This window comes from Hyaena hyaena, unplaced genomic scaffold (genome assembly GCF_003009895.1).
Source record: "Hyaena hyaena isolate Hyena2069 unplaced genomic scaffold, ASM300989v1 scaffold_607, whole genome shotgun sequence".
NCBI lineage: Eukaryota > Metazoa > Chordata > Mammalia > Carnivora > Hyaenidae > Hyaena > Hyaena hyaena.
In genome coordinates this window covers 624,276-651,375 of record NW_024081241.1, presented here as the reverse complement: position 1 = coordinate 651,375, position 27,100 = coordinate 624,276, and the positions used below count along the sequence as shown (strand labels likewise).

Genomic DNA, 27,100 nt, shown 5'->3' with positions numbered 1-27,100 from the left:
CTTCATTTTCAAGTTTTGTTAACAAATTAGTTTCTATACTATAAGTTGAAATTATTTGTCTTTTCTTTTAATGTTCTATTTTTGAGACAGAGAGAGACAGAGCTTGAGCAGGGGAGGGGCAGAGAGAGAGGGAATCACAGAATCTGAAGCAGGCTCCAGGCTCTGAATTAGCTGTCAGCACAGAGTCTGACACAGAGCTCGAACCCATGAACCGTGAGATCATGACCTGAGCTGAAGTCGGCCGCCTAACCGACTGAGCCACCCAGGTGTCCCTTTTTTTTTTTTTTTTTTTTTTAAGGTCATCCTAGTAAAAACCCATTTTATGTTATCTAAGCTTCTTTCAATTTTGAATTATGTTACCTGTTTTCTTGTTGCACATTCACTCATATTTCTTCAAAGAAAACCACTGTTGACATACTGTTAATTTTGCCTACTGATTTGATTATTTGCATTTAGAAATTATATTGTTTTGAAAATTGCCAAATGTGATGATTTAATGACAAATCAGCAAGAATTAATGTTGAAATACAATTTTTTTTCATGTCCTGAACTAGATATCTGGGTATTTCTTTTGTTTTCGTAATAGATAGCAAACAATAAAGATGCATTGAGGAAGACGTGGAACCCTAAGTTTACATTACGAAGTCACTTCGATGGCATCCGAGCCCTTGCTTTTCACCCAACTGAGCCTGTTTTGATAACAGCATCAGAGGATCACACATTAAAAATGTGGAATTTGCAGAAAACGGCCCCAGCCAAAAAGTGAGAATATTCTACTTTAACTGTATTTGAGGGTTTTTTTTTTTTTTTTCAGTTTATTTATTTATTTTGAGAGAGAGAGAGAGTGCTCACAGGAGGGTCAGAGTGAGAGGAAGAGAGAATCCCTAGTAGGCTTCACACTGTGCCCAACACAGGGCTCGAACCCGCAAAAGGTGAGATATGATCTGAGCCGAAATCAAGAGTGAGACCCTCAACCAACTGAGCCACCCAGGTGCCCTGTATTTGAGTATCTTAATGATCAGTTTTCAGCAGAACAGTACTTAATTATTTGCTCTTAACTTTCTCAAATATTCCTTCCAGCTTTTTCTTCTTTACCATGTCACATAATTAGAATTTTTCCCTTCATGCTCGCAATCTGATATTAGGTTGGAAAATTGACACTGAGAGAGAAATAGTATCATCTGATAGTTTCCCAGAGCTTGTGAATTCTGTTTACAATCCTTACACAGTGTTTTAAATGGCTGTCATATTTGTGGATTTCCTTATCTATATTGAAGGTTTCTACTGTTGTGGTAAAGAAGTGTAGGTACATTTAAAAACATCAAACCCCAGCGCAACCTTGTCCTGTTATTTACTAGGTTTGGACTTAGGGCGTGGAAGGGAAGAAAGGCTGATTGCAGGGTGAAGGACCTCTCTTTGGTATTGTCTTTCGGCCTTGACCCTTTAGGTACTCTCCACGTCCACCAAAATGTATCGACTGTGAAAGGCACTATTGTTCTGTCACATAACTGCTAGTTCTTGCCTTGGCCCCTTGGTTCTTCTCTAAGAATGAGCAGACATGGGTTGTTATAATCTCTTTTATCAGTCACCAAGCTAATCCTGGTCCCACTTGATAGGGTACTTATTGGAAGTCCCTCTCCTTGTGTCCTTGAATTAGATGGTCCAAACCCAGCATGTGCCAGGAATGGCCTTCTCCAGTGTCAGGCCCTTCTATTATTGGAAGAAGAGAAACATGAACTGGCAGAGATTACAGAAGTTTTACTACTGATAGAGGATGTCTATTGCCAAGTTTAAATGGGATCAGTGAACATTTCTGCTGTGAGTCCTACATAAACTAGATAAAATACTCGATTTATCAGTCTTCAACAAGTAGCTCAACCAGATCTTGCTAAAACCAAGTGACTCCTCTTAAGGATCAGCTATCTTCAGCAGAGAGTAATTATTTCTTCTTTATAAATCATGCCTTTTGTCTATATAGTTCTCTGGTCGCAGTGGGCATCTCATTAGACCAAAGAAAGTGAATGTCTGTATTCTTGACTAAAACTTAGAAAAATATTGAAACAAGTTTCTTAGCTAGTGATAGCTGAGTAATAATACCTTCACATGTAAATAACATTGGCCTGGTTACTTTTGAGCACAAAATTTTGGAAATGTTTGAAGAGAGAAATCATATGCCTATAAAAAACTGCAGTACAGTATAAGAAATGGTAAGTAATTGACTTTAAATCTAGTTTCCATTACACCCATGGCCAGTATTAAGCAGTGTAGAGTATCTATACATTCAGTGTTCTGAATGAATAAACTGATGACTTGGACAATTTTTGTAAGTATAGAGGACAGACATCTTAACCTTAATGGAAATGCAAAGAAATTAAAGTGCCTTTATTGAAATCTTGCTATGTGCCTAGTTCTAGCCTACCCTGTTTAACTTGTAGAATTTTATTTAACCCTGGGAGTATTTGGTGTTATCCTGATTTTTCAGTTTTGTTTTAAATACAGAGGAATATGAAGTTCCAAAAGAATAAATAATTGCCTCAAGTTAGCCAGCTAATTGAATCCAAAACTTTATCTCCTCAAAGCCCATGATATTCTTTGAGTGTGGCTCACTCTTCCTTTAGTCAAATAGACTATAATAATGCTGAGAACACTACAATCAGGTATTATTACTAAACAAGGATTTTGTTTCTTGAGGCCACAGAAATATGTGATTGATATCAGATAAGCTGTCTTAGGTGTCCTAGGTAGAGAATGGTATATTACCACAGTGTTGGTATTTCTAAAGACAATTTTGTGGCATGTATTGGCATGTATTGCAACAAAATTGTGATACTGTTTCCTATTGAAACTCAGAGTGATAAAAGTCCTCTCTCTCTGATTTAGGAGTACGTCTCTTGATGTGGAGCCTATCTATACATTCAGGGCTCATAAGTAAGTATGTGCTTATTCTTTGTTTTAAGTCAGCATCACTGGACATCAGCCTGATTATTTTATTTTCTCACTATATTTTTTGTATTTAGTAGCATTTTTTTTTAATGTAAAAGAAACTGGCAGATAATATAATATTAAAAACAGTGTTAAAAACTTATCACTACCAGAGATCCTTGCTAAAATTAGATTTTATTTGGATGATGTTTAAATGTTATATCTCTCTTGCTCAAAATAAGTTGATGCAGTAAGGTTTATCTCTTATAAATCCTGACCTTTTTTTCCCTTAAAGATAATCTAGATTTTAAAAATCCAAGAATTTTAAAATTATGAACACATATTGCATGCTTCTCATATTTTCCACATAAGCTTGAGGGATATACTTATTCACTTGATTACCATAGAGATTGGCATTTTTTTTTAGAAAGGGTCGGATAGTAGGTACTTTTTCAGCTTTGTAGGCCATATATTTTTTGTTGTATTTTTTTTTTTTTTTAGTTTTGTTTTATAACCCTTTGAAAAATGTAAAAACCATTTTTAGCTTGAGGGCTGTACAAAAGCAGACCACTGGCTGGATCTGACCCACAGGCCATAGTTTACCAACACCTGGGGTAGCAGCAGAAGAGAAGTTGTGTGATGGTTTTGGAGTATTTTTATTCATTGGAAAAAGCAGAAAAATAGAAAGCCGTATGAACAATTAAGCATTCTTATTTCTTTTTTTTCCCTTTTTTTTTTTTTTAAATGTTTTATTTATTTCTGAGTGAGTTAGAGAGCATGAGCAGGGGAGGGTCAGAGAGAGAGGGAGACACAGAATCTGAAACAGGCTCCGGCTCTGAGCTAGCTGTCAGCACAGAGCCCAATGCGGGGCTCGAACCCACGGACTGTGAGATCATGACCTGAACCAAAGTTGGACGCTCAACCGACTGAGCCACCCAGGCCCCCCTAAGCATTCTTATTTCTAACAAGTGCTATTATCAGATTGAATTTGGGGACTAGAAACTGATCTTTGTCCCCAGAGGCCCGGTGCTGTGCGTGGTGATGAGCAGCAGCGGCGAGCAGTGCTACAGCGGGGGTGCTGACGGGCTGATCCAGGGCTGGAACACCACCAACCCCAATGTCGATCCCTATGACTCCTATGGTAGGTGTTCCCCCCCATGGTATGAAGGAATAAATCGTCTTCCTTTTATACACTTTATGTAGCATATAGAAGGATAAAATGAGAAATTTAAAAAAATAAATTAAAAAAAAATAAAAGATAGCAAGGTCTTCATTTTATTAAAAAGGACTCATGTATTTAGGAATCAATTTGATATATAATATTAAAAGAAAAAATAAAAAGTGTTATTCCTGCAAATATTTCCTCCCCCCTCCAGAGTTTTATTGATTGGAAACACTGGCTGTGACTGAACTGTTTTCTTCATTTTGGGTGTCTGTATATTACCTGAGACACTATTATTGTTCTTGACAAACAACTGAAGGAAAATGAATGTTGGCAGCATCTTCTTGATCAATCACTGGAGTGTGTGGAGGCTAATGATTTTTAAGTTCCATGACACCAAAATGTTGAAAGGCCTTAAAAGTTAAGAAGTGCCCGTTAGTCTTGGGAACAGTACCATGAAACATAAATCCACATGATAATCTATCACTAGATTTTACCATAAATTCTTTTGCAAAAACTGTTTAGGAATTGACTGTTTTGGTTTCCTCCTGTATTCTCAAATTTTAGAATGTTATAAAGTTTCATATTTGTCCTAAAACCATGTTTATTTTCATCTTCACTTTAATTTTACCACCAAACCTAAATAAAGATAAGAAATTCAGTAAACAAAAGATTTTCCCAACATTTATTTAATAAACATTTAACATGTATTTTGTGAAAGGTAAACTCCTTCTCTCTCCCCAGGTCTCTTACAGATTGATCTGTTCCATATTTTTCCTTACTTCCTTTATCTCTCTTTTAGAGGATCAGTTATTCTTTCCCAAGTCACCCAGCCCTTCTCCTTTGGCTCTTGACCTCGTTTTCTCTTGTTTCTTTTGAGACTGTACTTGATTCGCTCTTGCTCTATCTCTTGCTTTGACCTTAAGCCTTGCCCTCTTTTCTCTCTTTCCCTTCCCTCCGCATATAAGTAATTTCAGGCAGTTTCTATCCTAGGAAAGGGGAAGCCTTTTCTTGACTCTGTTTCCCTCTCTGGCTTCTGTTTAGTCTCTCTTTCTCTCATCACCTGTATGTGTCTCTTTGTTGGGTGTGACCGGAAGACACAGCTCGGAGTTACTAGTTTCCTGTGCATCTGTCTTCTGACCATCCCACTTAAATATACCAAGGTTGACACTGACTACCTGATTGGCTGATCCATGGGGTATTTTCTGGTCCTTGTTTTACTAGCTGTGTTGGCTATCTCAAACTGTAGAACACTCCATCCTCTTTGAAATTTGTCCGCTGTTGCCCTTTTTGACCCTTAAGTCTGTGACCATTTCTGTTTCCTATCCTTCAGAAACTTTTATTTTTCTCACTGTAGACGTTGGCATTTATCAAGGCCCACACCCTATTCATTCCTTGCTTCGTATGCATATTCTTTGGTAGACTGAATCCACTTCTATGGTTTTATATGCTGTTGACTCATAAATCTCTGTTGTAAGCCTCAGACTGCCTACAGAACATTTCAAAGTGGCCATCTCATCGTCCATAAATCCCTGCAAGTGCTGTGTTCCTTCTCCATCTACTCTTTATGAGATGGTGGCGCTGCCACAATCACCCAAGCTAGAAACCTAACAGTTGTCCTTGTTGCCTTCTTCTGTTTACTATAAGCATCTTATTAATCTCCTAGTAATTAATATTTCCCTAATATTAATTACCTAAATATTCCTTGAATATACCCCATCTGCTTTGCCCCCTTTCCCGCTGCCCTCCCCTAGGTGTTCATCATCACTTGCCCAGACTGCTGGAGCAGTCCCCTTGCCGTCCTCAGGATTCTGTCCAACCTGTCTTCTGCACTTCGGTGAAGACTACCTTATTAAGTATGTGCTTCACCCTCCCACTCCTGGAAAACCCCTCGGTGGTTCGTTTTGCTTTCAGAATAACTCCCAAGTGCCTTGATAGGCTGTAGATATCCCACCTTAAACGAGCCACTCTCTTCTTATCCTCCTGGCTCTGGCTTCACTCTTCAATGGTGCTGACCTGCTTGTAAGTTTCCTCACCTGTCCGGTTTTCTTTTTCTTTCCTCCTGTGATTTTGCAGGTGTTGCCTCCTTTGCCAGCAGTGGCCTCCGTCTAGTTTTTGACTGGCCAACCCCCATATACTCTAGGTGTCATTCTCTCCAGGAAGCTTTCACTCCTCCCTGTTACTCTCCATGGATACGATGTCAGTCACTGTTACTGTACTTACCACAATGATGTCTTTTGAGACAAGGATAGCACCGTGTCTTAATTATCTGTATGGCCCCAGCATCTAGCATAGTGCCCAACACACCGTGTCTTCAATAAATATTTTACGATATGACAGAGAGTAGAGGACAGATAATGTTATTGACATTTTAAACTTAACATGTGTGAGCCATCTTGAAAGCACTGCTTCATAGAGTCACGGTATGGATTGATAGTTTCCAGTTTGATTTTTGTTATGAAACCATGCTAAGTGATCCTCCCTTCTCCCCTTCATGCACACGTCATCCACATGTCAGTGCTGTTAGAGGATTTGGGGGTACCAATAGGTCTCAGTTCATGTCCACCGTGAATAGCAGGGGCCTGTCGCTCCCAGAAGTAAGGGCCATTCATAATGTGGAGGGACAGGAGGGTGGTCTGAAGGAGCGTATCCAAAGTGCTGACAGAGGTGGGGGGTGGGGGGAAGGGATCTCTTTCATTTCCTCGGGGAATAGTGGCTTCTCTGAAGGTAGATGAAATTCAAATGACATGTGTTAACATGCTTTTTTAAAAAATGTAGACAAATGGAAAGAAGAAAGGGAAGGGAGAAGGAAATACCTAACTTTTTTAAGAAGAGCAATATGTACTTTAAAATTTTAATTTATAAGCCCTAGACTCTGCATGTACATATTTCCAAGCTTGTTTTTAGTTACTGCAACATTTCAGAAGAATGATAGAAACTAGGAAGCATATTTTGTGCTGTTGTTAGACGCTTTTGTTTGTAGATTTCCTTTCTCTGGAATCTGAGTTACCTCTATGATTTGTTTTTTTCTCCTGATTCTGCAATCTTGCTCTTCTGTGTAGATCCTTCTGTTTTACGGGGCCCTCTGCTGGGCCACACCGATGCCGTGTGGGGCTTGGCTTACAGTGCTGCACACCAGCGCCTGCTGTCCTGCTCAGCAGATGGCACTCTCCGCTTGTGGGATACAGCTGAAGCTGCTCCAGCCCTGAGTGTATTTAGTGATAATCAAGGTACATGCTTTTTGTCATTCAACCGAACCTTTTATCACGTGTCTGCTTCTACCAACGTGCAAATATACTGAGTACATGATTGTACAAACTCTTAGAGTTTAAATTTCATTTGAAGGTTTTTTTATTTTTAAGCAATGAAACTCATGATTTTTAAAAGCCTACTATTTGGTGAAAGAACACACATTAAAAAAATTTTTTTTAAATCAAGATATAACATATACAATAAAAATAGATATTGATGATATGTTTTATTGGGTTTGACAAATATATAATTCTTATACCTCTCAAAATCTCGAACCTTTCCTTCACCTCTTCAAAGTGTCTTTGTGTCCTTCCCAGTCCCTCTTCCCATTTCCAACCAGGTGTATGATTTCTTTCATCACAGATAAGTTTTATCTGTTCTAAACTTTCATAGAAGTGAAGTCATATAATATGTATTCTTTTTGTATCTGGCTTTTTACTCTATAATGTTTTGTGATTCAGCCCTATTCAACTACATATCAGTTTATTTATTTTTCTGTTTAATAGTATTGCATTAAACCAGTGTGTTTGTTTATTTACCTCTGGATGGACATATGGGTTGTTTCCAGTGTTTGACCATTGTGAACAAAACTTCTATGAACATTCATATTTTTTTTTTGAGCTAGTAAAGAGCTAGATGTAGAATTGCTGGGAGTTAGAAGTGGTTTTGTGTATTCAGCTTTATGTGAAATTGCCAAACTTTTCCAGAATGGCTGTGCCATGTTACACCACTGACAGCATATATGAGAATTCCACTTGCTCTCCATCCTTCATTAACCAACATTTGGTGTCCGTTCATTTAGCTTTAGCCGCTCTGGTGGATGTGTAGCAGTGTTTCATTGTGGCTTTAATCTACATCACTTTGGTGGCTAATTAGAACACTTGTGTGTGTGTGTGCTTGTGCTTATTATCTATTAATGTATCTTCTTCTGTAATATACACATTTTTTGACTGCTTTAGATTTTGAACCAAATAAAAAAACAGATTATATTCATGTATGCATATCATTCTATTCTTTTATGTTTGTAAGTACACTGCAAGTTTAACCAAGTTTTATCCTATTCTAGATGATAAATAAAATGCCTTCTTTATTCTTGAACTGTTTTAACGTGTGTCTGGGTTTTGATTAGTTGTCTGCATTTGATATTTGCATAACCCTACCAGTAAATAATAATTTAAAATTTTACTTCTTTAATTCCATACTTTAAATGAGTTAGAATTCCTCATAAGAGATGGACTCTTAAAGAATTCCCACGAAGCCACTCTAAGCCTCAGATAGAAGTGGAAGCAACAATACTTACAGGCCAGAAATGTTTTCCATTTATTTTCTGAGTAGAGGCCTGCATGCTATGAATACATTAGCTGAGTAACATATGGAAGACTTGCTGAACAGGTAAGGATAATAAAATAGGCTAGTGCTGACAGTTACAAAAGAAATAATCTCCAGTGAATGGCTATGAGCTAATTTTTATTCTAATGTTGAGCCTTCTTTACTTCTTAAGGAAATCTTGTGACTATTTGTTTTGCCATATTATAAGAACATTTTCAAATAGACTGATCACCATTGTCTCAATATATTCTGACTCTCTTAGAATTGGGAATCCCTGCGTCTGTGGATCTAGTGAGCAGTGACCCGAGCCATATGGTAGCATCGTTCAGCAAAGGATATACAAGCATCTTTAACATGGAAACGCAACAGCGTATTCTCACTTTAGAATCCAACCTCGATACAAGTATGTATACCAATTTTAAGTAGTCTTTGTTTGAGTCAAGTTTTTAAGCTTTCTCAAAATTATAATTACTAGACTCAACTACAAAAAATACTTGTCATTATAAAGAGTTCTGCCTTTTAAATCACAGAACACAGTTACTTGGATGAAATGATTTACAGTTAATTTTAAGACTTTCAGGGGCGCCTGGGTGGCTTAGTCGGTTAAGCGTCCGACTTTCGCTTAGGTCATGATCTCGCAGTTCGTGGGTTCGAGCCCCGCGTCGGGCTCTGTGCTTACTGCCAGCTCAGAGCCTGGAGCCTGTTTCAGTCTGTGATTCCCTCTCTCCCTGACCCTCCCCTGCTCGCGCTGTCTCTCTCTCTGTCTCCTAGAAATAAATAAATAAATAAAAAAAAAAAAAAAAAAAAAAAAAGACTTTCAGTTAAGTTTATGCACATTTATAACTGTACGATTTGGAATAGCATTTGAGGTAGAAGCCTCAGTTGCCGGGTCAATAGTCCTCACCACTGTACTCCTAAAACAAGCCGGATACGGAATGATATGTATTACAATACATACTACAAATGATTAGTTTTCAATTCTGTTTGAAGAAAATAATATTTATTCTGAATATAAAATAAATCTGTTTTTCCTTTCTCATAATTTCATTTTTTAAATCAACAGTTTTGTATTAATAATATTATTTGACACAGCTCACTACTGATTAGAATGTAAATCAAGCTGTGTCTCTCAAAATCTCAAATATGAAGCTTCTCATTGGATACAGAGAGTCAGGAAATAATTTCTCAGATTGTGAAAAAGATGCTACAGAATCTTTTCGATTTTGGCTTTTTTAACCATTGCTTTCTGTCTTTAGGCTTAATCCAGACAATTACATTTTACGTTGCAGTTGACAAAGTAAACTGTGTACATATATATTGTTTTAATCTGAGAACTAGCTTTAAAAATAATTACCATGGTGTGTGTGTGTGTGTGTGTGTGTGTGTCTGTGTGTCTGTGTGTGTCTGTGTCTATGTCTATGTCTATGTCTGTCTGCCTACCTGTCTCTCCCCCTGCTCCCCACTCTTTCCTTACAGAAATCTCCTTCATTCCATTTTGGCTTTCTTCATTTTCTCTTCCCAATCTGTTGTCCTTTGTGTTTTTATGTTTTTTTTCCCCTGAGGTCCTATGAGAATTGTTTGGGGAAATACACATGAATAGAGTTTTGAACTATTTGGATGTCAAAGAGAAGGGCGAAAAAATAAAAACTGATGTTATGGAATAGGAAAAAGAGAAACTTTTTTGCCAAGAAATAATAGGTTTTAGACTCTCAGTAAATTTAAAATCAATTTAAATATATGACCTAAAGCTACAGTAGTAAAATACAAATAACAATATGAAACTAGAAGGATGTGAACATTTTTGGAATTACCTTCAGAGATTGTCTAAGAATTCCTAGAATGTCCTAAGTGGTAAATACTTATTTTTAATGACTGCTACAAATTAATAAGATGTCAGGTCTGGTGGATGAGATGGATGAACTGAACTAGGCAATCCCATTTTTCTCCTTAAATGTGTGACAATAAGGTCATGTGACTTTTTACCCGATACTAGAAATAATTTCTAAAGAAAACTGCCAAAAACGTTTTGAACAAAGGTAGCATTATTGGAATAAGTGATAATTATTTTGAGTTATAATAATAATATGTCCTCACATTTCCTTTTTTAAATGTATCCCTTTTTTAAATGTTTGTTTATTTACTTTTGAAAGAGAGAGCTAGTGTGAGAGCTCAGGTGGGGAAGGGCAGAGAGAGAAAGGGGGGGAAGGGAGAGAGAGAGAGAGAATGAATATGAATGAGAATCTAAAGCAGGCTGTAGGCTCTGAGCTGTCAGCACAGAGCCTGACTCAGGGCTCAAATCCAGGAACCACGAGATCATGACCTGAGCCCAAGCTGAATGCTTAACTGACTGGGCCACCCGGGTGCCCTGTCCTGACATTTCCTAAATTATCAGTTTTATTACTTTAGAGCTGTATTTTTATTCTTTTCTATTCTGACTACACCTACCTATTTATTTTTTACTACATTGTTCTTTTCTGAAATTTAGCAGATTTTTAAAAAATTAAAATGCAGACCAAAAACATTTCAAGGTGAAAGTGAATTTCATATAGAATTAAAAAGGATGGAGGATTTTTGTTCTAACAATCAGAATAAACTAACTTTCTCTTCATTATTGTCAATGGTGATTTGACTGTGATGAAGTCAAAAGTATTTGAAGCAGGTAATTGAGGACTTGTCAATCCAGTGAAAAATAAGCCATTTCTACATTACAAGCTAAATACGAATACTTGTGGGATGTTTTTAGATTCATTGTTCATTTATTTCTAGTGTTCTTTGCATTTTGCTTACTTGTCTGATTTACCATTAAGTGGAGAAACTTCCTTAAAAGTATTACTAAATGAAAACTCCTTTGCCTGCTTCCATCATTTGATTTCTGTCATAATTATTTTCTAGATCTCAGCATAATTGAAGCTCTTCTCAGAAACTTCTCTCTCAGAGTACATGGGATATTTTACTTAAAGTATTTCTTTTCTTTTGTTACTCTCCTGCTAGAGCCTACAGAGGATAATGCTCAGTGGTATGTTATCTCTGGAGGGGAAAAAAACTATAGGCTGAGTTTTGAAATTAAACTCTTTGTTTAAGACCATTTAAACTGAGTATAACTGACCCAGAGCTTACTCCACATAGTTAAGTAACTTTTTGTTTTATTCGTAGGTAACAGGCCATTAGTACTGGAAAAAGACTACTTCAGTTTTTAGGATGTCATATTTTTACGGACCACAAGAAAATCCAATAGAGTATCCTAATATTACCATTATTTTTATCTATATTTAGCTATACTTTCTATTATGTAAATGTAAATTCATAATAACTTTTCTAAGATTAAAAAAATTAACTCTTTTTGAAATAATTTTAAATATGCAGAGTTTCAAAAATAATACAAGAACTAGCTACCTAGCTACCTTCACACAGATTTACCAGTTTCTATCATGAAACAGTTCATGACTGTGATATGGACCTAACGACATGTGGCCTGCCTCTCTCATTGTGCATATAATTGAAATTCTTTGAAAGTTACTGTACAGTGCACAAAAAATACTATTAGGATGCTGACTCTTTGAAGATTCCAAACATGTTAGACTATCAGATGATGACCATTTATTTCTATTATGATGAAAAAGAGAAGATTATAGAGTTCATAGCTCTCTTTGTCATATTGTCTTCAGTTGATAACCATGTGGTAAAGAGTATTCTAGAAAGAGGAGGGATTTAAATTTGGGTATCATCTACTTGTAAGTAATGATGGAGCTTCATTAAAGCTGCAGAAATACCGTAGATCATCAGAAAATAAGAAATGTCAATGACCCCACACTAAGCCCTAGGTGGTACCCACCCCTTGATTGCTGATGGTGGAAAAGAAAATTCTCATTGGTAAGTACCGCTAGATTTGTCAGTATGGTGTTGCTCAGGCACTTCTTCCTTCCTAACATGGAAATTAAGAACACAGTCACAGGATAAATGAACTAAAGACAAATTAAAGTCACTTCATTACTTTTTTAGTCTCAGGTGAGCATTCAGTCCTCTTCTATGAAGAAATAGTAGCTTTAACTAACTTTGTTGCTCTTTTTTTTTCTTTTTCACAGCCAACTCTTCCTGTCAGATAAATAGAGTTGTCAGCCATCCCACTCTTCCCATCAGCATCACTGCTCATGAAGACAGGCACATCAAATTCTATGATAACAACACAGGTGCGTGTTCACTACACAGTGCTCTTGTTACAGCAAAACAAAAAACAAAACCCACTCTAAGTAGGCTGAGTTGGGTGACTGTCAGCGGCTATGTAGTCTGGGACTAAGCACGGAAACAGATACTCTTCCAGCTCAGTTTCTGTTCATTCTGTCTAAATCTACTAAGAACTAGTCTTCATGATAGCATATAAAATCATCTTAGTTAATTTAAGTCATTTATTTAATGTTTTATTTATTTTTGAGAGAAAGAGTACAAATGGGGGAGGGGCAGAGAGAGAGGGAGGCACAGAATGTGAAGCAGTCTCCAGGCTCCGAGCTGTCAGCACAGAGCCTTATGTGGGGATTGAACCCACGAACAGGGAGATCATAATCTGAGCCAAGGTTGGATGCTTAACCAAATGAGCCACCCAGGTGCCCCTCATCTTAGTTTATTTGATAACATGTAGATACTGTGTTTTGGCCCTAGAGCCAAGATTATCACTAGGGACACAATTGAAAAGGTCATTCAAATACCAATAAAACTGATCTCTTGCTATGAATATATTGGGGAAAAGTAGAAACATGTTAGAAGTAAGAGGCGTATAGATCATTATATTTTGTTTAAAATTGTTCAAGTTTGGGGTGCCTGGGTGGCTCGGTCAGTTGTGCCTGACTCTTGATTTCAGCTCAGGCAATTATTTCACAGTTTGTGAGTTTGAGCCTTGGTCATGAGTTCGAGCCCCATGTCACGATCCACGCTGACACTGCAGAGCCTGCTTGAGATTGTTGCTCTCTCCCTCTCTCTCTCTGCTCCTCCCCAGCTCACAGTTTCTCTTTAAATAAATAAACCTTAAAATTGTTCAATATTGGATAGCCTTAGTGTTGGAGATGGAAACCCCTGAGTAATTTGGTTTATTTGATTCAGTTTTCCACGGACTACTCTTTTCTGTATTATAATATTGACTGGTCTTGATTGATTTGAATTAGTGTATGTGGGATGGGGAGACTAGCTGGGCTTTCCCATTTTTTTTTATTGTATTTCATTTCAATAGTCTAAAGGAAATTCCTGAAGAACTGTGTTCAGAGGAAAACATTCCATTTGGGCAGCCACATTTACCTGAGTATCTACTATTCGCTTTGTAGATATATTGACTTTTGCTCACTTTGCTTAGCTGTAATGAGTAATTTAATATTTTAATCCCTTTCTATATGTTGTTTCCACCAATATTGTGGCCAGGTTTTCTCTCCATTCCTTTGTCTTCATTTCAGTCTCTTCTGATCTCACAACCTATATAATTTGCCTGTAGCTAAAGATGCAAAGTAGGTGATTAATAATGTCTGAGTCTTAGTTAACGAACATGGCTTAAAGGAATATGTGTGTACAAATGACTGACTTTTATATTGCTATTTGAAAAACAAAAATATCTGAAATTTAAGCTTTTGTTTCTCATTACCATGGCTAGAGCGAGAGGGAGACTCATTGTTTTAGCTGTGATGGAAAAAACTATTGATGCTCTAAGAACACAGGGAGGGGTGACTGGAGAAGTCAGTGTAACATGGTAACTGGCATATGTTCAGGATAAGGAAAGCTATTCATAAGGAGTAACAATCTCTTCTTCCCAAAGGCAAACTCATCCACTCCATGGTAGCCCATCTAGAAGCTGTTACAAGTTTAGCAGTTGATCCCAATGGCCTGTACTTGATGTCTGGGAGTAAGTACATCAACTATGAATTATTTATTTATCCTTATTATTTTCAGGTTAATGTAATTTTTCCTTTCAATTTCTTTTTTTGTTTTTTTTTTTTCTTTTGATACAGGTCATGACTGTTCAATACGTTTATGGAACCTAGAAAGTAAGACGTGTATCCAAGAGTTCACAGCTCATCGGAAAAAGTTTGAAGAATCAATTCATGATGTAGCTTTCCATCCATCCAAATGCTATATAGCCAGTGCTGGGGCTGATGCGCTGGCTAAAGTGTTTGTATGACACAATGCATCGTCTTCACCTTCTAGCTCTTTATAAATAATCAACTGCACAAAAGAGATACAGAAGACCAGGGCAAGAATCAACCTGTCCTGCCCTTTTGTTCTGCTGAAGGAGCACAGAGAACATTTGTTAAAGTATAGTTTTGCAATTCGTATACTGTTTTCTAAAAACTAAGGTTTGTTCCGGTTGCTGCAAGCTCAGCTGAATCTGTGAGCCTGAAAACTGTTCCAAAATTTCCCCCAAATTCCACCTTTATTTCTGAGGTGGTTCTAGTTCACTAGGCAGGCCTGAGCGAACACAGGTTTAGCCTGCCCATATTGAGTATATTGGGCATGCTATAAGGGATAATTAAAAAGCTTGATGACTGGGACTGAGTAGAGGAAGAACAGAAATTTAGACCCAGTTCTCTACGGAGAAATCTTGTTAAACACATTAGGTAGTCAAAACAGTAATCTTTACCGTATCTGCTGTACTAACCCCTATGTGCATAATGGCCAGGCAGTGTTAAAATGAATTTTTAATTTAGCTCTCCTTTCATCTGTGCACATAAAAGCACCTGGTAAAGCATTTTACCTATTAGGGGAAATAAAGAAATGCAATAATATGTTAAATATATTATTATTCAAAAATGCTAAACAAATATTTAGTTTGTAAGCAGATTTCTATATTGTATTACATTTTTGAAAATAGATTTGGTACCATTGTAAAGTTTAGCTATCAAAAACAGTCACCATTATGAATAGTCAATAGAGTCTGCTTTTACTAAAGAATTTAACTTATTCAGGTTCAAGATTCTGTTTATTTTTAAGGGCAAGCAGGGCATATATTGATGATAATTTCTATTAATTTTAAAATCACTTTATTCATGTGATATTGATAGTACCAGAGTGGTTATCTCATACTGATGAAATCTCACCTAGTGTTTGAAAAGGTGGAAGTTATCTGTGAGTACTTGTTTTTCAGAACCCACTAAACCATGCTTCGGATGACCTCTTGCTCTTCCTTTCTCTCTCATATTCAAATTATCTGACACCTACCAAAAACAGTTTCTAATTATTATGTTTGACAGCCCAGGAGGGTATGATTGATGTCAGGCAGCTGCTTTTGCAGCACTAAATAAAGCACCTGGTTTGTGCCCCAGAAGTCTTCCATTAATCTATCCAAGAAGAAGAGCCCACTGGAAATCTGATGGAAGAGTTCAGTGCATACGTTGGCTAAAGAGTTTTCTCTTTCCCTTCCCCTACTCCTCCATTCTTCAGTTGGAGTACACAGCATGTTTTACTAGGCAGTGTATCATTACTGTATCTGGGGAAAACTGTCATAAAGGACCAGGGTTCCTTGAGCTCACCTAGCCTGTGACCCATATGTGGCCAGCTCCTAAGATTCCCATGACCCCACTCTTTGGACCTAGTGTGTAGACGTCATCCCTGCAAATGTCTTCACATTCTTTTGTTTGCCCCAAATGTCAGAGACCAGTGTAGAAATTAGGAATAAATTATTAATGCCCAACTTTTCAGCAAAATGTATATATAATAGTTCTCAGGCTTAAAATTCATATCCATAAATATTTTAACCTTTTAATGTAATTCCTACATTCCTCTTCCAACATATTCCATTGTCATAACGGTGACACTCTGATGATATGTATATTTGCTCTTTGAAAAAGTATCTTGGTGGTGATATGGTTAGTAATTGACAAATTTTCTTTAAAATTTCTGCTTTTCTGCCTCTAGAGTTTTGCAGTATACAGGCAAATTTTCTTTAAAGCCCTGTGCTAGATTTGTCTGATCGATAGACAGATATGCTTTAATATTTTGACACAGCTACATTGTCATTTCATCTGTGCTTTGGTTAACAGTGGGCTCAAAGGACTCCATTCTATAATCAGATGAATTGACCTGGACTTGAACTCCCAGGTGAATGTTTTTATTCCCATGCAGATATAGAAGTCCACGTTGTGTTTGGTTCATTCCTCTTTTTGGTCCTTCAATGAGTTTAAAAAAATAAAAAAAAAAAGGTCTTGGTAACCTAACCTTTATATAAGGATAATGGAAAATCCAGTCAGGTGCCCTTACTTGGCATGCTTATGATGGACTAAGCTATTGTTTTACCACTTACTGGTTTAATTACCTCGCAAGGTCTCCAGTGCCTGCTTTACTTACATCACTGAAACTCTCAAAACCAAGGTACCCTCTTCCCTTGCGTTTTATACCTCATGGTTGACATTTCTCTCTTAGTGAGTGGAAAATGACCATGAGATAAGTAAACTGTGGTGCAGACGATAGAGCTGTTGAAAGTTCTTCAGCCAGCCAGTGCCGGGCCATTGGAGACCCTAGACAGAAACAGATTCCTCTCCACTAGCACTGTGTGATCACAGCCTAGAAATGAGCCAAAGCTGTCTTCCAGCCAGAGAGAAGCATAGACATGTATCTGCTTTCCTCCCAGCCTATCAAAAATTTAATCCCCAAAATGAACAAATTCAAGATTCACACAGTCATTGAAATGCTTTCACAGTGCTCGGTTTGTAAATATTTCGGATGAAATGTATTGGGAGAGTATGAAAATCAGCAGGAGATGTCCTCCCTGCTGTGTTTTCATCTGCTACAAATCCATCTCTGGGACTTGCGGCGCCCTCCTCAAAACCCAGATGTCCTAGGGAGCTCCTTTGCCACTCGAACCCTAGGCAGGTATTTAACATAAGTGATATAATGACCTTCAGTATTTTTCTATGGAACAAGTTTAGCGATTTTTGCCATTAAACAGATAATTAGTTATGCAAAGTATTTAGCTTTTATAATCATTTTAGTTATGACTAAAAGGAGGGAAACTATGCTGCATCATTGATAATGAACTTTGTGAAAATTTTTTTGTTTATCTGACTTTCATTCCTTCAGTATTCTTGCTATAAATTTCTTTTGGAGATAATGATAAAGATTTATTTGAAAATGTCTAAAATGTATGTATATTTTATAAATATATATTATATATTGTAGGAATATATATAATATATATAGGCTATATATATTATATATATATTATATATATATATATAAACCATAGGTGCATTTTACTGTTTTGTATTTTCATTCTTAGAGGTAGTGTACCCCGCAGGTAATGATGAGTACGATGAGTGTTGTGCTGTTTGCTTTTGCAGTATAATATATAGTTCTAAATGTTTCAATTACTGTATATACTATATTCGTTATAGGCTAGCATGCTTGTTTTAAAGACTGTCATTCTAGTTTATTAAAATCTGAATGTAAGAAAACCTGGCTATTCAAATGTGAATTGAAAAATAATTCCATCCTCAGTACTGAACTATTTCCATTGAACATTCAGGATTTTTTAACAAAACAGATATCATCAAGAAGGCAATAGCTAGAGAATGAGAGGTGCCTTTAAAATAAAATACAAATGCAGCCTTATAGTGAGGGTGAGGATTGAGTTGGGGGGTGGGGGTGGGGGCTATGGCAGAGAGAGATTGAGAGAGAGAGGGAGAGAGTGTGTGTGCGTGTGCATGTGTGTGTTTGCCAGTCTGTGAAGATCCTGATTTGTGACCATCAATGTCTTTTCAGTGTATCTGCTCAACTTCTAGGATTTCAGGGGACATTTCCTGTGCTGTCTTGGTGCTCTTGTGAGCACCACATGTACTTTCCAAGGATTTTGAATGTGAATTCCTAGAAATTTCAGTAGATAGGACAATACCTATTCTTTCATGATAGTCAAGTTCAGGTAAAAGGAGAAATTATTGGTTCACCAAAATTATGGGATCTTATTAATGTTGGCTCAGTAATTTTTTAAAAATGTAATTTTTAAAGGCTTACTTTTTTAGTACTTCATATATTTCCCTCTTACACAAGAGCATGCCATGAAATTCTTCTGTGAGGAAGATTCAACTAGTAAAAATTCTTTTTAGATTAAACACCTGAACTAGTTAAAATACCACCTAAGAATAGTGTTTAAATGGCATCTTTCATATCTACCTCGTTGTCATTGCTGCCATTTTGACTAAAGCAAATCTTTATGATATCGGAAATGATGACTGGATGCAATTTCTCTGTTGGTGCTTTTCTCAGGCTTTGTCATTTAAGTTATATTGAACTAAGATGTCACAAATCAGATTGAAAGACTCAAGAGTTTTGGTTTTCTTTTGAAAGAACTGCTTAAAGTTTATCATCAGTGTTGATAGTGAGTGGATATAGTTCAACTCTGGTTAGTATATGTCTGATATTTTCAACCAAGAGCCAAACTGTTAGTGAATTTACATGGAACAAGAGCTCTAAGTACAGTTTTCTTCAGCTTACGTTATTCTTTGAAAGCTATCTCCAGGCTAATAAGTACATAATCATTAATTTTATGTACTCAGAAGTTGCCTTTGTTACTGTGTTATTTGTCTAGTTATTTATATAATTGCAGTACTTTACATGTTTGACACTGGGATTCAGGTTGTATAAAAGTAGTAGATGACCGAAAATTATATGTACATTTTTGTGAAATGTATTGATTCCAGAGGTTCCCTTTAGGGGAGGGTCCAGAAAACATGTCCATCTTTAAAAACAGAGGACAGGTCATTGGTAAATGATTTGAATCATTTTAACTTCCAGCACTGAAAGCTTTTTAATTGGCCATATCCGTCATCCAGCTGGACCTCTGTGTCAGTGCAAGGGACACCAGACTGACAAATGTTTAACAGATTGCATCAGTTTTGTTTTTGTTCTGTTTTTGGTTTTGTTCTTAATCTAATAAAACCAAAAAAGCAAAAAACAAACAAAACCCCACAACAAACTAATTTAGGCCAAACAGAGAACCCTAGATTCCACTTATTTATTCTAGCAGTATTCCTTAAGTGGTGCTTAGGGGTCAGAATTTTCTGGATCTTTACTAGTTAGTTAAGCTTTAGATTTGATTTGACTGGGACCACATGGTTGCCATCCCTCTGATACAAATTAGAAAGTTCATTTTAATTTAGATTAACTTTAATGTCTGCCTGGATTTTTAACAGGCTGTGAACCAGTGAGTGCCTTGTTAATGTAGAATGATTTTCTCTGGTTGTTAGCTCCTTTCTGAAAATGTCTCAGAGAATGGTATTTTAGTTGACTTGTACAGATCTGCTAAATTCGGTATTATCAGCAGTCAGAAAGCCTTCAGTCTACCATGTACCTCCCTCCCTACTTTATTCTCATTGTTTGGCTGAAGTTTGCTTCTTGTGAGAAACAAATACGACCCCCCTCTCCACGCACTCTTTTCAATCCAGATTAAAGAGGTATCCCCTACATGCATTCCAACTATATGATCTAATATCTGTTTTTAAAAGGAACCACTTCTTTGTAATCCTGAAATCTGCTGGTTACTTTACGTCCTTCTCAACTTCAGTTTACTAGAGCTGACTCCAGGGCACCATCAGTTTAGATTCGTACTAACTACTTTTCTCCACCCCACCCCCACCTCCAACTGGTGAGCCCTAGACCAGATTGTTTGATCTTCAGGTATTTTTAAATTTAGTTATAATATCAATTAATGTAAATTAATCCAAATGCTAATTTTTGTGGTGCGAGAAGTTTCTTTTGTAAATTCAGGGTATGGATAAGCTAATTAAGATATCTTTATTTGGTGGCTCTAAGTGTATTATTTGTTTTTAAATAAAGTGTACAAATATAGATAATGTGCTATAGGTGTCTCATGAATTGAAATATTTTGGAATCTAGTGGATTTGCAGTTTATTATAAAATGCTTTCATACAACTCGATTTTTTTTCAGTGGGGGGGTGGGTAGGAGAGGCGTGCTGAAAAATGAAGGGCGTTAGACAAAGTAGATGTGAGTCCAAAGTAACAAACCAATCTTAATAACTGATTGTGAGAAAGGTAGAGAAATTTATCATTATAGAGTTTGAACCTTTGGAAAGCCAGTAAAACTAAAACACCCAATAAGATTGGTTCAGTGATACTTTCAGAGACACATGTATATTTTTCAAGTGTTTAGTGTTATTTTTTAAAAATTATACACACATATATAAATTTAATGTGTTTTTAGTTTTATTTTTTTGTGTGGCTACTTAACAGACAGACAAGCCTTCCCATTGCTTTGTCAGATCAACATTAGTTTTCAAGAGCTCTCTGAGCCCACAGCTCACAGAGTCTCTGTTCCAATCTGAAGCCAAAATGCTACATGGAATCTGAAAGTGTCCTTGAAACTATCTGCCATTCTTCAATGTTTTTGTATGCTGCTGTAGTCATGAGTTTATATCCTTTAGCATGTACACGTTTTTCAGTAATGTCAGAAATACCCCTTTTGTCCCTTTTAATGAGAACTGAGACATTGCTGGAGTAATTTTTGAGTAATCTAGTTCAAAAGGTTAGGAAGACGCTAAAAGTTTTTTCATGGATTGATGGACCCTCTGGGGTACCCCCGGAGTGCTCTTCTGACCTGCATTGGGTTTCCCAAGACTACCGCCAAGGCTTTGAGGGGTCCCAGAGTTCTGGCACTTAAGATAGTCACCAGGAACACCTAGGAATCTGGCAGCACCCTGTAACCCAAACACTGTAGCTATGAAGTGCCTCTCAACTTGTTACTGATTAATTAACACCTGCTGCTTACAGTGATTGGGACACTCCAATTTTATGGGGAATCCCTGACATGCACCTCTAAGAATTGGAATCTATTTCTTCTGGAACACAAATTTTAATTTAGTATATTTCGTATAGTTTCAAAACCAAACAGAATTCAAAGTTCACCAACCACAAAATGACTCACTTTAAATTTCACTTAGATCCTATGACCCTAAGTCCTTTCTCCATCCTAGTGGTTTAATTAAACAAAGGGTGATGGTGGTTTTAGTCAGACTTGAAGAAGGATTTATTTGAACAAAATCTACAATATCTTGCTAACAGGAAGGGCCTATTTTGTAGAAAATTCTCTTGTCCTTGATTTAGCCATTCACCTTATATTTCAGGCTGGTCCAGATGCTAACTCTGCATTGACTTTCCCTGTGTACCTCTTTAAAGATATAATTAATCCAGTAATGTAAAGGAGAACCCACAGTAAAACATCTGTTAAATAGCACTTGGAGCACTAGAATTAGTATTGCTAATTCATGTGCCAGTGTTTTCTGTACTCTCACGAGATGCAGTATATATACCAGGTTCCCAATCTCTAACCTCACACCAAAGATATTTTTGAGTTACCTCATATAAAACATCACCAAGTTAAGGGTAATGGTAAGGGAAACCCATCATTTACAAATGTAATTTCCCAAACTGAAGAACTTTCTTTAATTAAAAACTGCATGGAAAACAAAAATTTTATGTTAAGCATGAGTTGTAAAAACAAAGGAGTTTGTGACTTGTATAAGATGTACTGAAATGTTAAAGTACACTGACATCTAGCTACTTCCTGAGTGAAGTGGACCAAAGCAGTAATTTTTCATTAATAAGATGAACTTAACTTAGAGCAAAAGAAATCTCATCAGAAAGTTTACTCTGGGGCTGGCTAACTTGGGTGAAGAGTATGGCGGAAAAGGAAAGAAAAGAAGGAGAAGCCACCAGCCCTGCGATCTGGACCCACCACCCACTGGCTTCCTTTTTTCTTTAAATGGCCTGGAACAATGACCTCTGAGATCTTTTGACCTTTAAAAGTGAATGGTTCCAATTCTGGCTTGTCATTGCCTCCTGTGACCTAAATGAAAGATTTTTAGGAAGTACATCTAAGGTATCCTAGAGCTCCATGCTAAAGTGTCAGAGAGCTTAGCTTTTATTATATTTTAGGAAGCCATATTAACGTTGGCCCAAGTATATTGTGCCATTTGCATATGTCAGGATGAAGACCAGAAATGTAAGAAATGTTCTCAGGAAGCCAAATGACAATCTCATGAGAAGATCGGAGAGTTATTTTTATAGGATGAGTTTTGAATGATTTTGATTATGCTTTTAAAAACATTTTCAAATATATATTTGCTATTTTTCTACAGACTTTTGAGTCCATATATTTCAGAATAGCCTGTTGGTGGAATAATTTTATTCATTGTGTATTTTAGGAAAAGAGGAATTCAATGGTTTCACATCTTTGACAGTCATTAATGATTAAAGTCCTGATACCCCCCTTCTTCCCCCTTCCCTCCCCCGAGGGAACTCATTGCTATGTAGACAAGTGGTATATGTCTCTGAATTTTGGCTGCCTGGAAAAACAGCATGTTTGTATATAGTTTGCAGATAAACATGGACCCATGTGTATTTGATACATGTTAAAATGATTGTGAATACCACGTAAATAATGTTAATTAGCAATGTCCCCTCAGCTAACAACATTAAGGTTAGATTTTGCCAATTGCCATTAGGAGTTTTGAAAGTATGCCCATTCAGCTGAAATACCACTTAGGTCATTTAAATGGAAACTTTGTTTTCCAGTTGAAACAGTACCTGTTCAGTTTCCTTGTAGATCTCAGGGTCAGAAGAAATCAGGCTTTCTCCCAACTCTAAAACATTCAGGTTTCTTTTATTCATTTTGGTCAGCCTTTTAAACAAGCAAGACAATAAACTCCTCTAGTTCTCATATCCTACTATCCTTGGGAATACACATCTAATGATTCCAATTAAGAAAAAATAAACCCTGCAAGCAGACTTTTTTTTTTCTTCTTTAGCAACATCATTGCTTTCTGGAGGCAGAAATGATTCTACTTTTGAAATTGAAGGTTAGACATCTGTGCAGTTTTGTGTCCTTGTTATATGCAAGTTATGTACAGCTTGCCTCTGCAGAAAAACACAAATTTTATTTTGTATGATTTTTAAAAGTTATTTTGGAATTACAAAAATTAGCAAGGAAGATGTGATAAATTAATCTTATATGCTGTCTTTCAAAATCTTAGATTTTTTTTGTGTGTGTGTGGCATGGGGAGCAGGTAGTGATGAATTTTATTATGAATGCCTTGTTTCTACCCCATCCTCAACTCACATTTTACATACTATGTGTTCCTCAGTGTCACCTAACTAAAACAGTTAAATGATTACTTGTTTCCTTCAGTCTGTATAAGCTCATTCGTTTTTCTTATATTCTGCTTAGCTCCCCTCCTGGTGCCTTCCCATATAAAAAGTACTCAAAGACTGTCTGTGGGTTGAGAAATCAGAAGGCACATTTTCAAAACTCTAAATCTATTCAGATCTTGAAAGACAAAAATAAATCAAAACAAAACAAACAAACAAACAAACATCCCTGCTGGTTCCTAGCCAATCTCCTATGTATTTAGGTCTATGAAGCTTATCCTAAAATTGAGCTCTGCACCCTAATTGAGGAGGAATGTGGATCTCACCTGGAAGGTGGCAGCAGAATGCCCAAGGCACCGCCTTCCTTCTGCACACTTCCAGTCCTGCCTGCGTGGGAATTGAGCAAAGCATAGAGGGGGGCGGGGGGCGGGACGGGGACAAGGTGATCTGTCTGCACACTGTTAAAGGTGCCGTCTTCTTTCCCTAACCTCTCCAGCACCAACCCACTGGCCTTTGATCCCCTGTGGGGCAGCTCCTCCAGTCTGGAACTTAAACCTGCCAGGACTGTCCTGGGGCCAGGCCAGATCCACCACCCTTTCCTTGCAACCCTCAGACGGTCCAGCTATTGCTAACTGGCTATTTTTTCCCCAAAGAAGTAAGAAGCACCTCCCAGTAGAAGATTATCAAGGAAGGCATTCCTCTGGGGAGCTTGCCTTGGATTTGAAGAATCTAGCACAAATCCCTCGGGATGTTTTGAGGGCTGCTTTTTGTCTAGAAGATTTGATGGTAATTATCTAAAGGTTTATTATCTCTCCCAGGACAAGCTCTGTGTTGCCTTGCATTGCTGCCACCACTCCACAGGGCCCAGGTGGCTTGCGGCCTTGAGTTGAAGAGCTTAATTGCTTCAGGAGCAAAATAGTCAACAAGTTAGAGACAGACTATTTACATTTTAACAATCAAATGACTTGTAAGAGCATCATCAAAAGAGCGAATTGAAATTTTCCCCATTTCCATTTCTCAAGGCTTATTATAAATAAAGTTGAGTATGAAATATTCAATTATATCTCAAAATAATGGTAAACCTACATATTATGTAAGGATTATTAGCTCTTTAAATTATTAAAAGAGGATTCTTTTACGATCAACCCAGCACAAAGAAAGAACAGGATTTTGGCCTGGACACAGGACATTTATTGTCGGTGAAACTTCAGTCGAGCTAACTCTTATGAATTGGTTTCTCATCTATGAAAAGGGGATTATATGCCTGCCTGATGGATTGATTTGAGAAAATAGATACAAAACACCTGATAAAATGTTGGGCAGTAATAATAAGCACCCAACAAATAATTCACTCCCTGACCTCAGACTTCTTGTCCATGTACTTCTGTCACACTCCTGATAACTTCTAGAATATCCGATTTTTAGGAGAAATGAGGTTAAAATGAACATCAAGAGTAACCCTAAAGAAGAAGTTACTCATAAAATAGTACTTTCCTCAAAATTTGAGTGCCTGCTATGTGTCAGACAGTTTGAGGTGCTGGCATTCAGCAGTAGACAGACAAAATCCTTTACCTGATACACCTTACATTCCAGTTGGGGGGAACAAATAATATAGGTAAAAAATATTGGTGAGAAGTGCTAAAGGAAAAAAATAAACAGGAAAGGAGATGGGTGTTTCTCAGGTGTAAACAAGGATACAATTTAAATTAATGCAATTAATTAAAAGAGAAACACAAGGGGCAGCTGGCTGGGTCAGTTGGAAGAGCATACAACTCTTGATCTCAAGGTCATGAGTTCAAGCATGCTTATGATGGCTGTAGAGATTACTTTAAAAAAAAAAAAGGCAACACATGAAGTAATGAAGAGACATAATGGCAGAACTCCTATCCCACCGTACCATTTCACTCCCACCTCACCTTGTAACGGCCTGATATATGTATCCCTATTCTTGTTCATACAAATATGTGTACACAAATACTACATACAGAGTTTTGTTTTACTCTACATGTTCTCTGCAACTCCTAAAATTTAATGTACATTTTGAGCACCTTACAAGTCCATGCATAGATTTCTTTTAAATTCCTTAATACACACACACTCGTATAAATAAGAGATTTTTGGTGGGTCTATTTGCTTTAAATAAGTGGGATAACACATACCCTCTGCATCTTTTCTCATCCAAAAATATATGATGGAGATCCCTGCAAATCTATCTTCTAGCTATTATTTCATTCCTTTTAATGCTGTGTAACGCTCTATGATGATGATGATGACTTAAACTTCTTCTCTGATCAATGGACATTTACTTTACTACCAGATTTTCACTATTATGGTAACTGCGCCTGTGCACATACTCACGTCCCTGAGAGTGTCACTTCTGTGGAGTAGATTCCCTGCAGTAGGATCACTGGTTGACAGATACATAGATTTAAAATTTTTTAATAACTATTGACAGATTGTTTCCCAAAAGGCTGGAGCAATTTATATTTTCATCAGTAAATGTACGGTATAAAAAGTACCCATACCCTTCATTCCCACTAGCAATAGTTGTAGCATTTTTTAAAAGTAGGGAAAAAAAAGACTGGTGGTGAGTATAGTGATTTCTCAGTATTATTTATTTGCATTTTACTTGATTATTGTAAATCTGCATAATTTTCATATGTTCTTTGGTTATTTGGATTTCACTCACAATTAAATTACCTTTTGTATTTTCTATTGCTGTACAACAGATTAGCACAAATTTAGCAGCTTAAAATAATAGCTGTTTATTATCTCACAGTTACATGGGTTAGAACTTCAAGCAGACTTGACTGGCTCTCTGTTTAGTGTCCGATAAGGCTGAAATGACGGTGTGTGCCAGGCTGGCCTCTTAACCGACGGATCTGGGGAAGAATTGACTTCCAAGCTCATTCATGTTGTTGGCAGAATTTGAATCCTTAAAATTGTAGGACAAGTTATAGGCTAGAGGGCCCTGTTTTCTTGCAGGCTGTCAACCAGAGGTTGGTTGATCTCAGCTTTTAGAGGTTACTCTCCAGTCCTTGTACGGGACCCCTCCCATCTTCCAAGTTAGCAAGAATTCATCAAGATCCTTCTCATGCTTGACTTTCTCTGCTGCTGCCAGCCAGAGAAAACTCTTTTAAAGGACTCATGTGCCTTCTGTATGTTAAGGTCTACTGGTTAGTAACCTTAATTATGTCTGCAAACTCCTTTTGCTCTATAAATGTACCGTTATTATGGGAGTAACACCAGGGTGGAAGATCATGGGGGCCATCTTAGAATTCTGCCTACCACAAATATTCATGTTTTTAT

At 37.1% G+C, this 27,100-nt stretch overlaps 1 protein-coding gene across 2 annotated transcripts in view; it reads left to right on the top strand.

Moving 5' to 3' along the window:
• Positions 1–17,685, top strand: part of STRN (striatin) — a 95,435-nt gene extending 77,750 nt beyond the window's left edge. For both annotated transcript variants that reach the window (XM_039257206.1, XM_039257205.1), the window contains 8 exons: positions 587–762; positions 2,881–2,928; positions 3,942–4,063; positions 7,147–7,314; positions 8,928–9,068; positions 12,748–12,852; positions 14,457–14,543; positions 14,650–17,685. In XM_039257206.1, coding sequence (XP_039113137.1) covers positions 587–762; positions 2,881–2,928; positions 3,942–4,063; positions 7,147–7,314; positions 8,928–9,068; positions 12,748–12,852; positions 14,457–14,543; positions 14,650–14,819 — 1,017 coding nt within the window. In that variant the 3' untranslated portion in view covers positions 14,820–17,685. The remainder of the gene's footprint in view (positions 1–586; positions 763–2,880; positions 2,929–3,941; positions 4,064–7,146; positions 7,315–8,927; positions 9,069–12,747; positions 12,853–14,456; positions 14,544–14,649) is intronic.
• Positions 17,686–27,100: the final 9,415 nt, after the last annotated feature.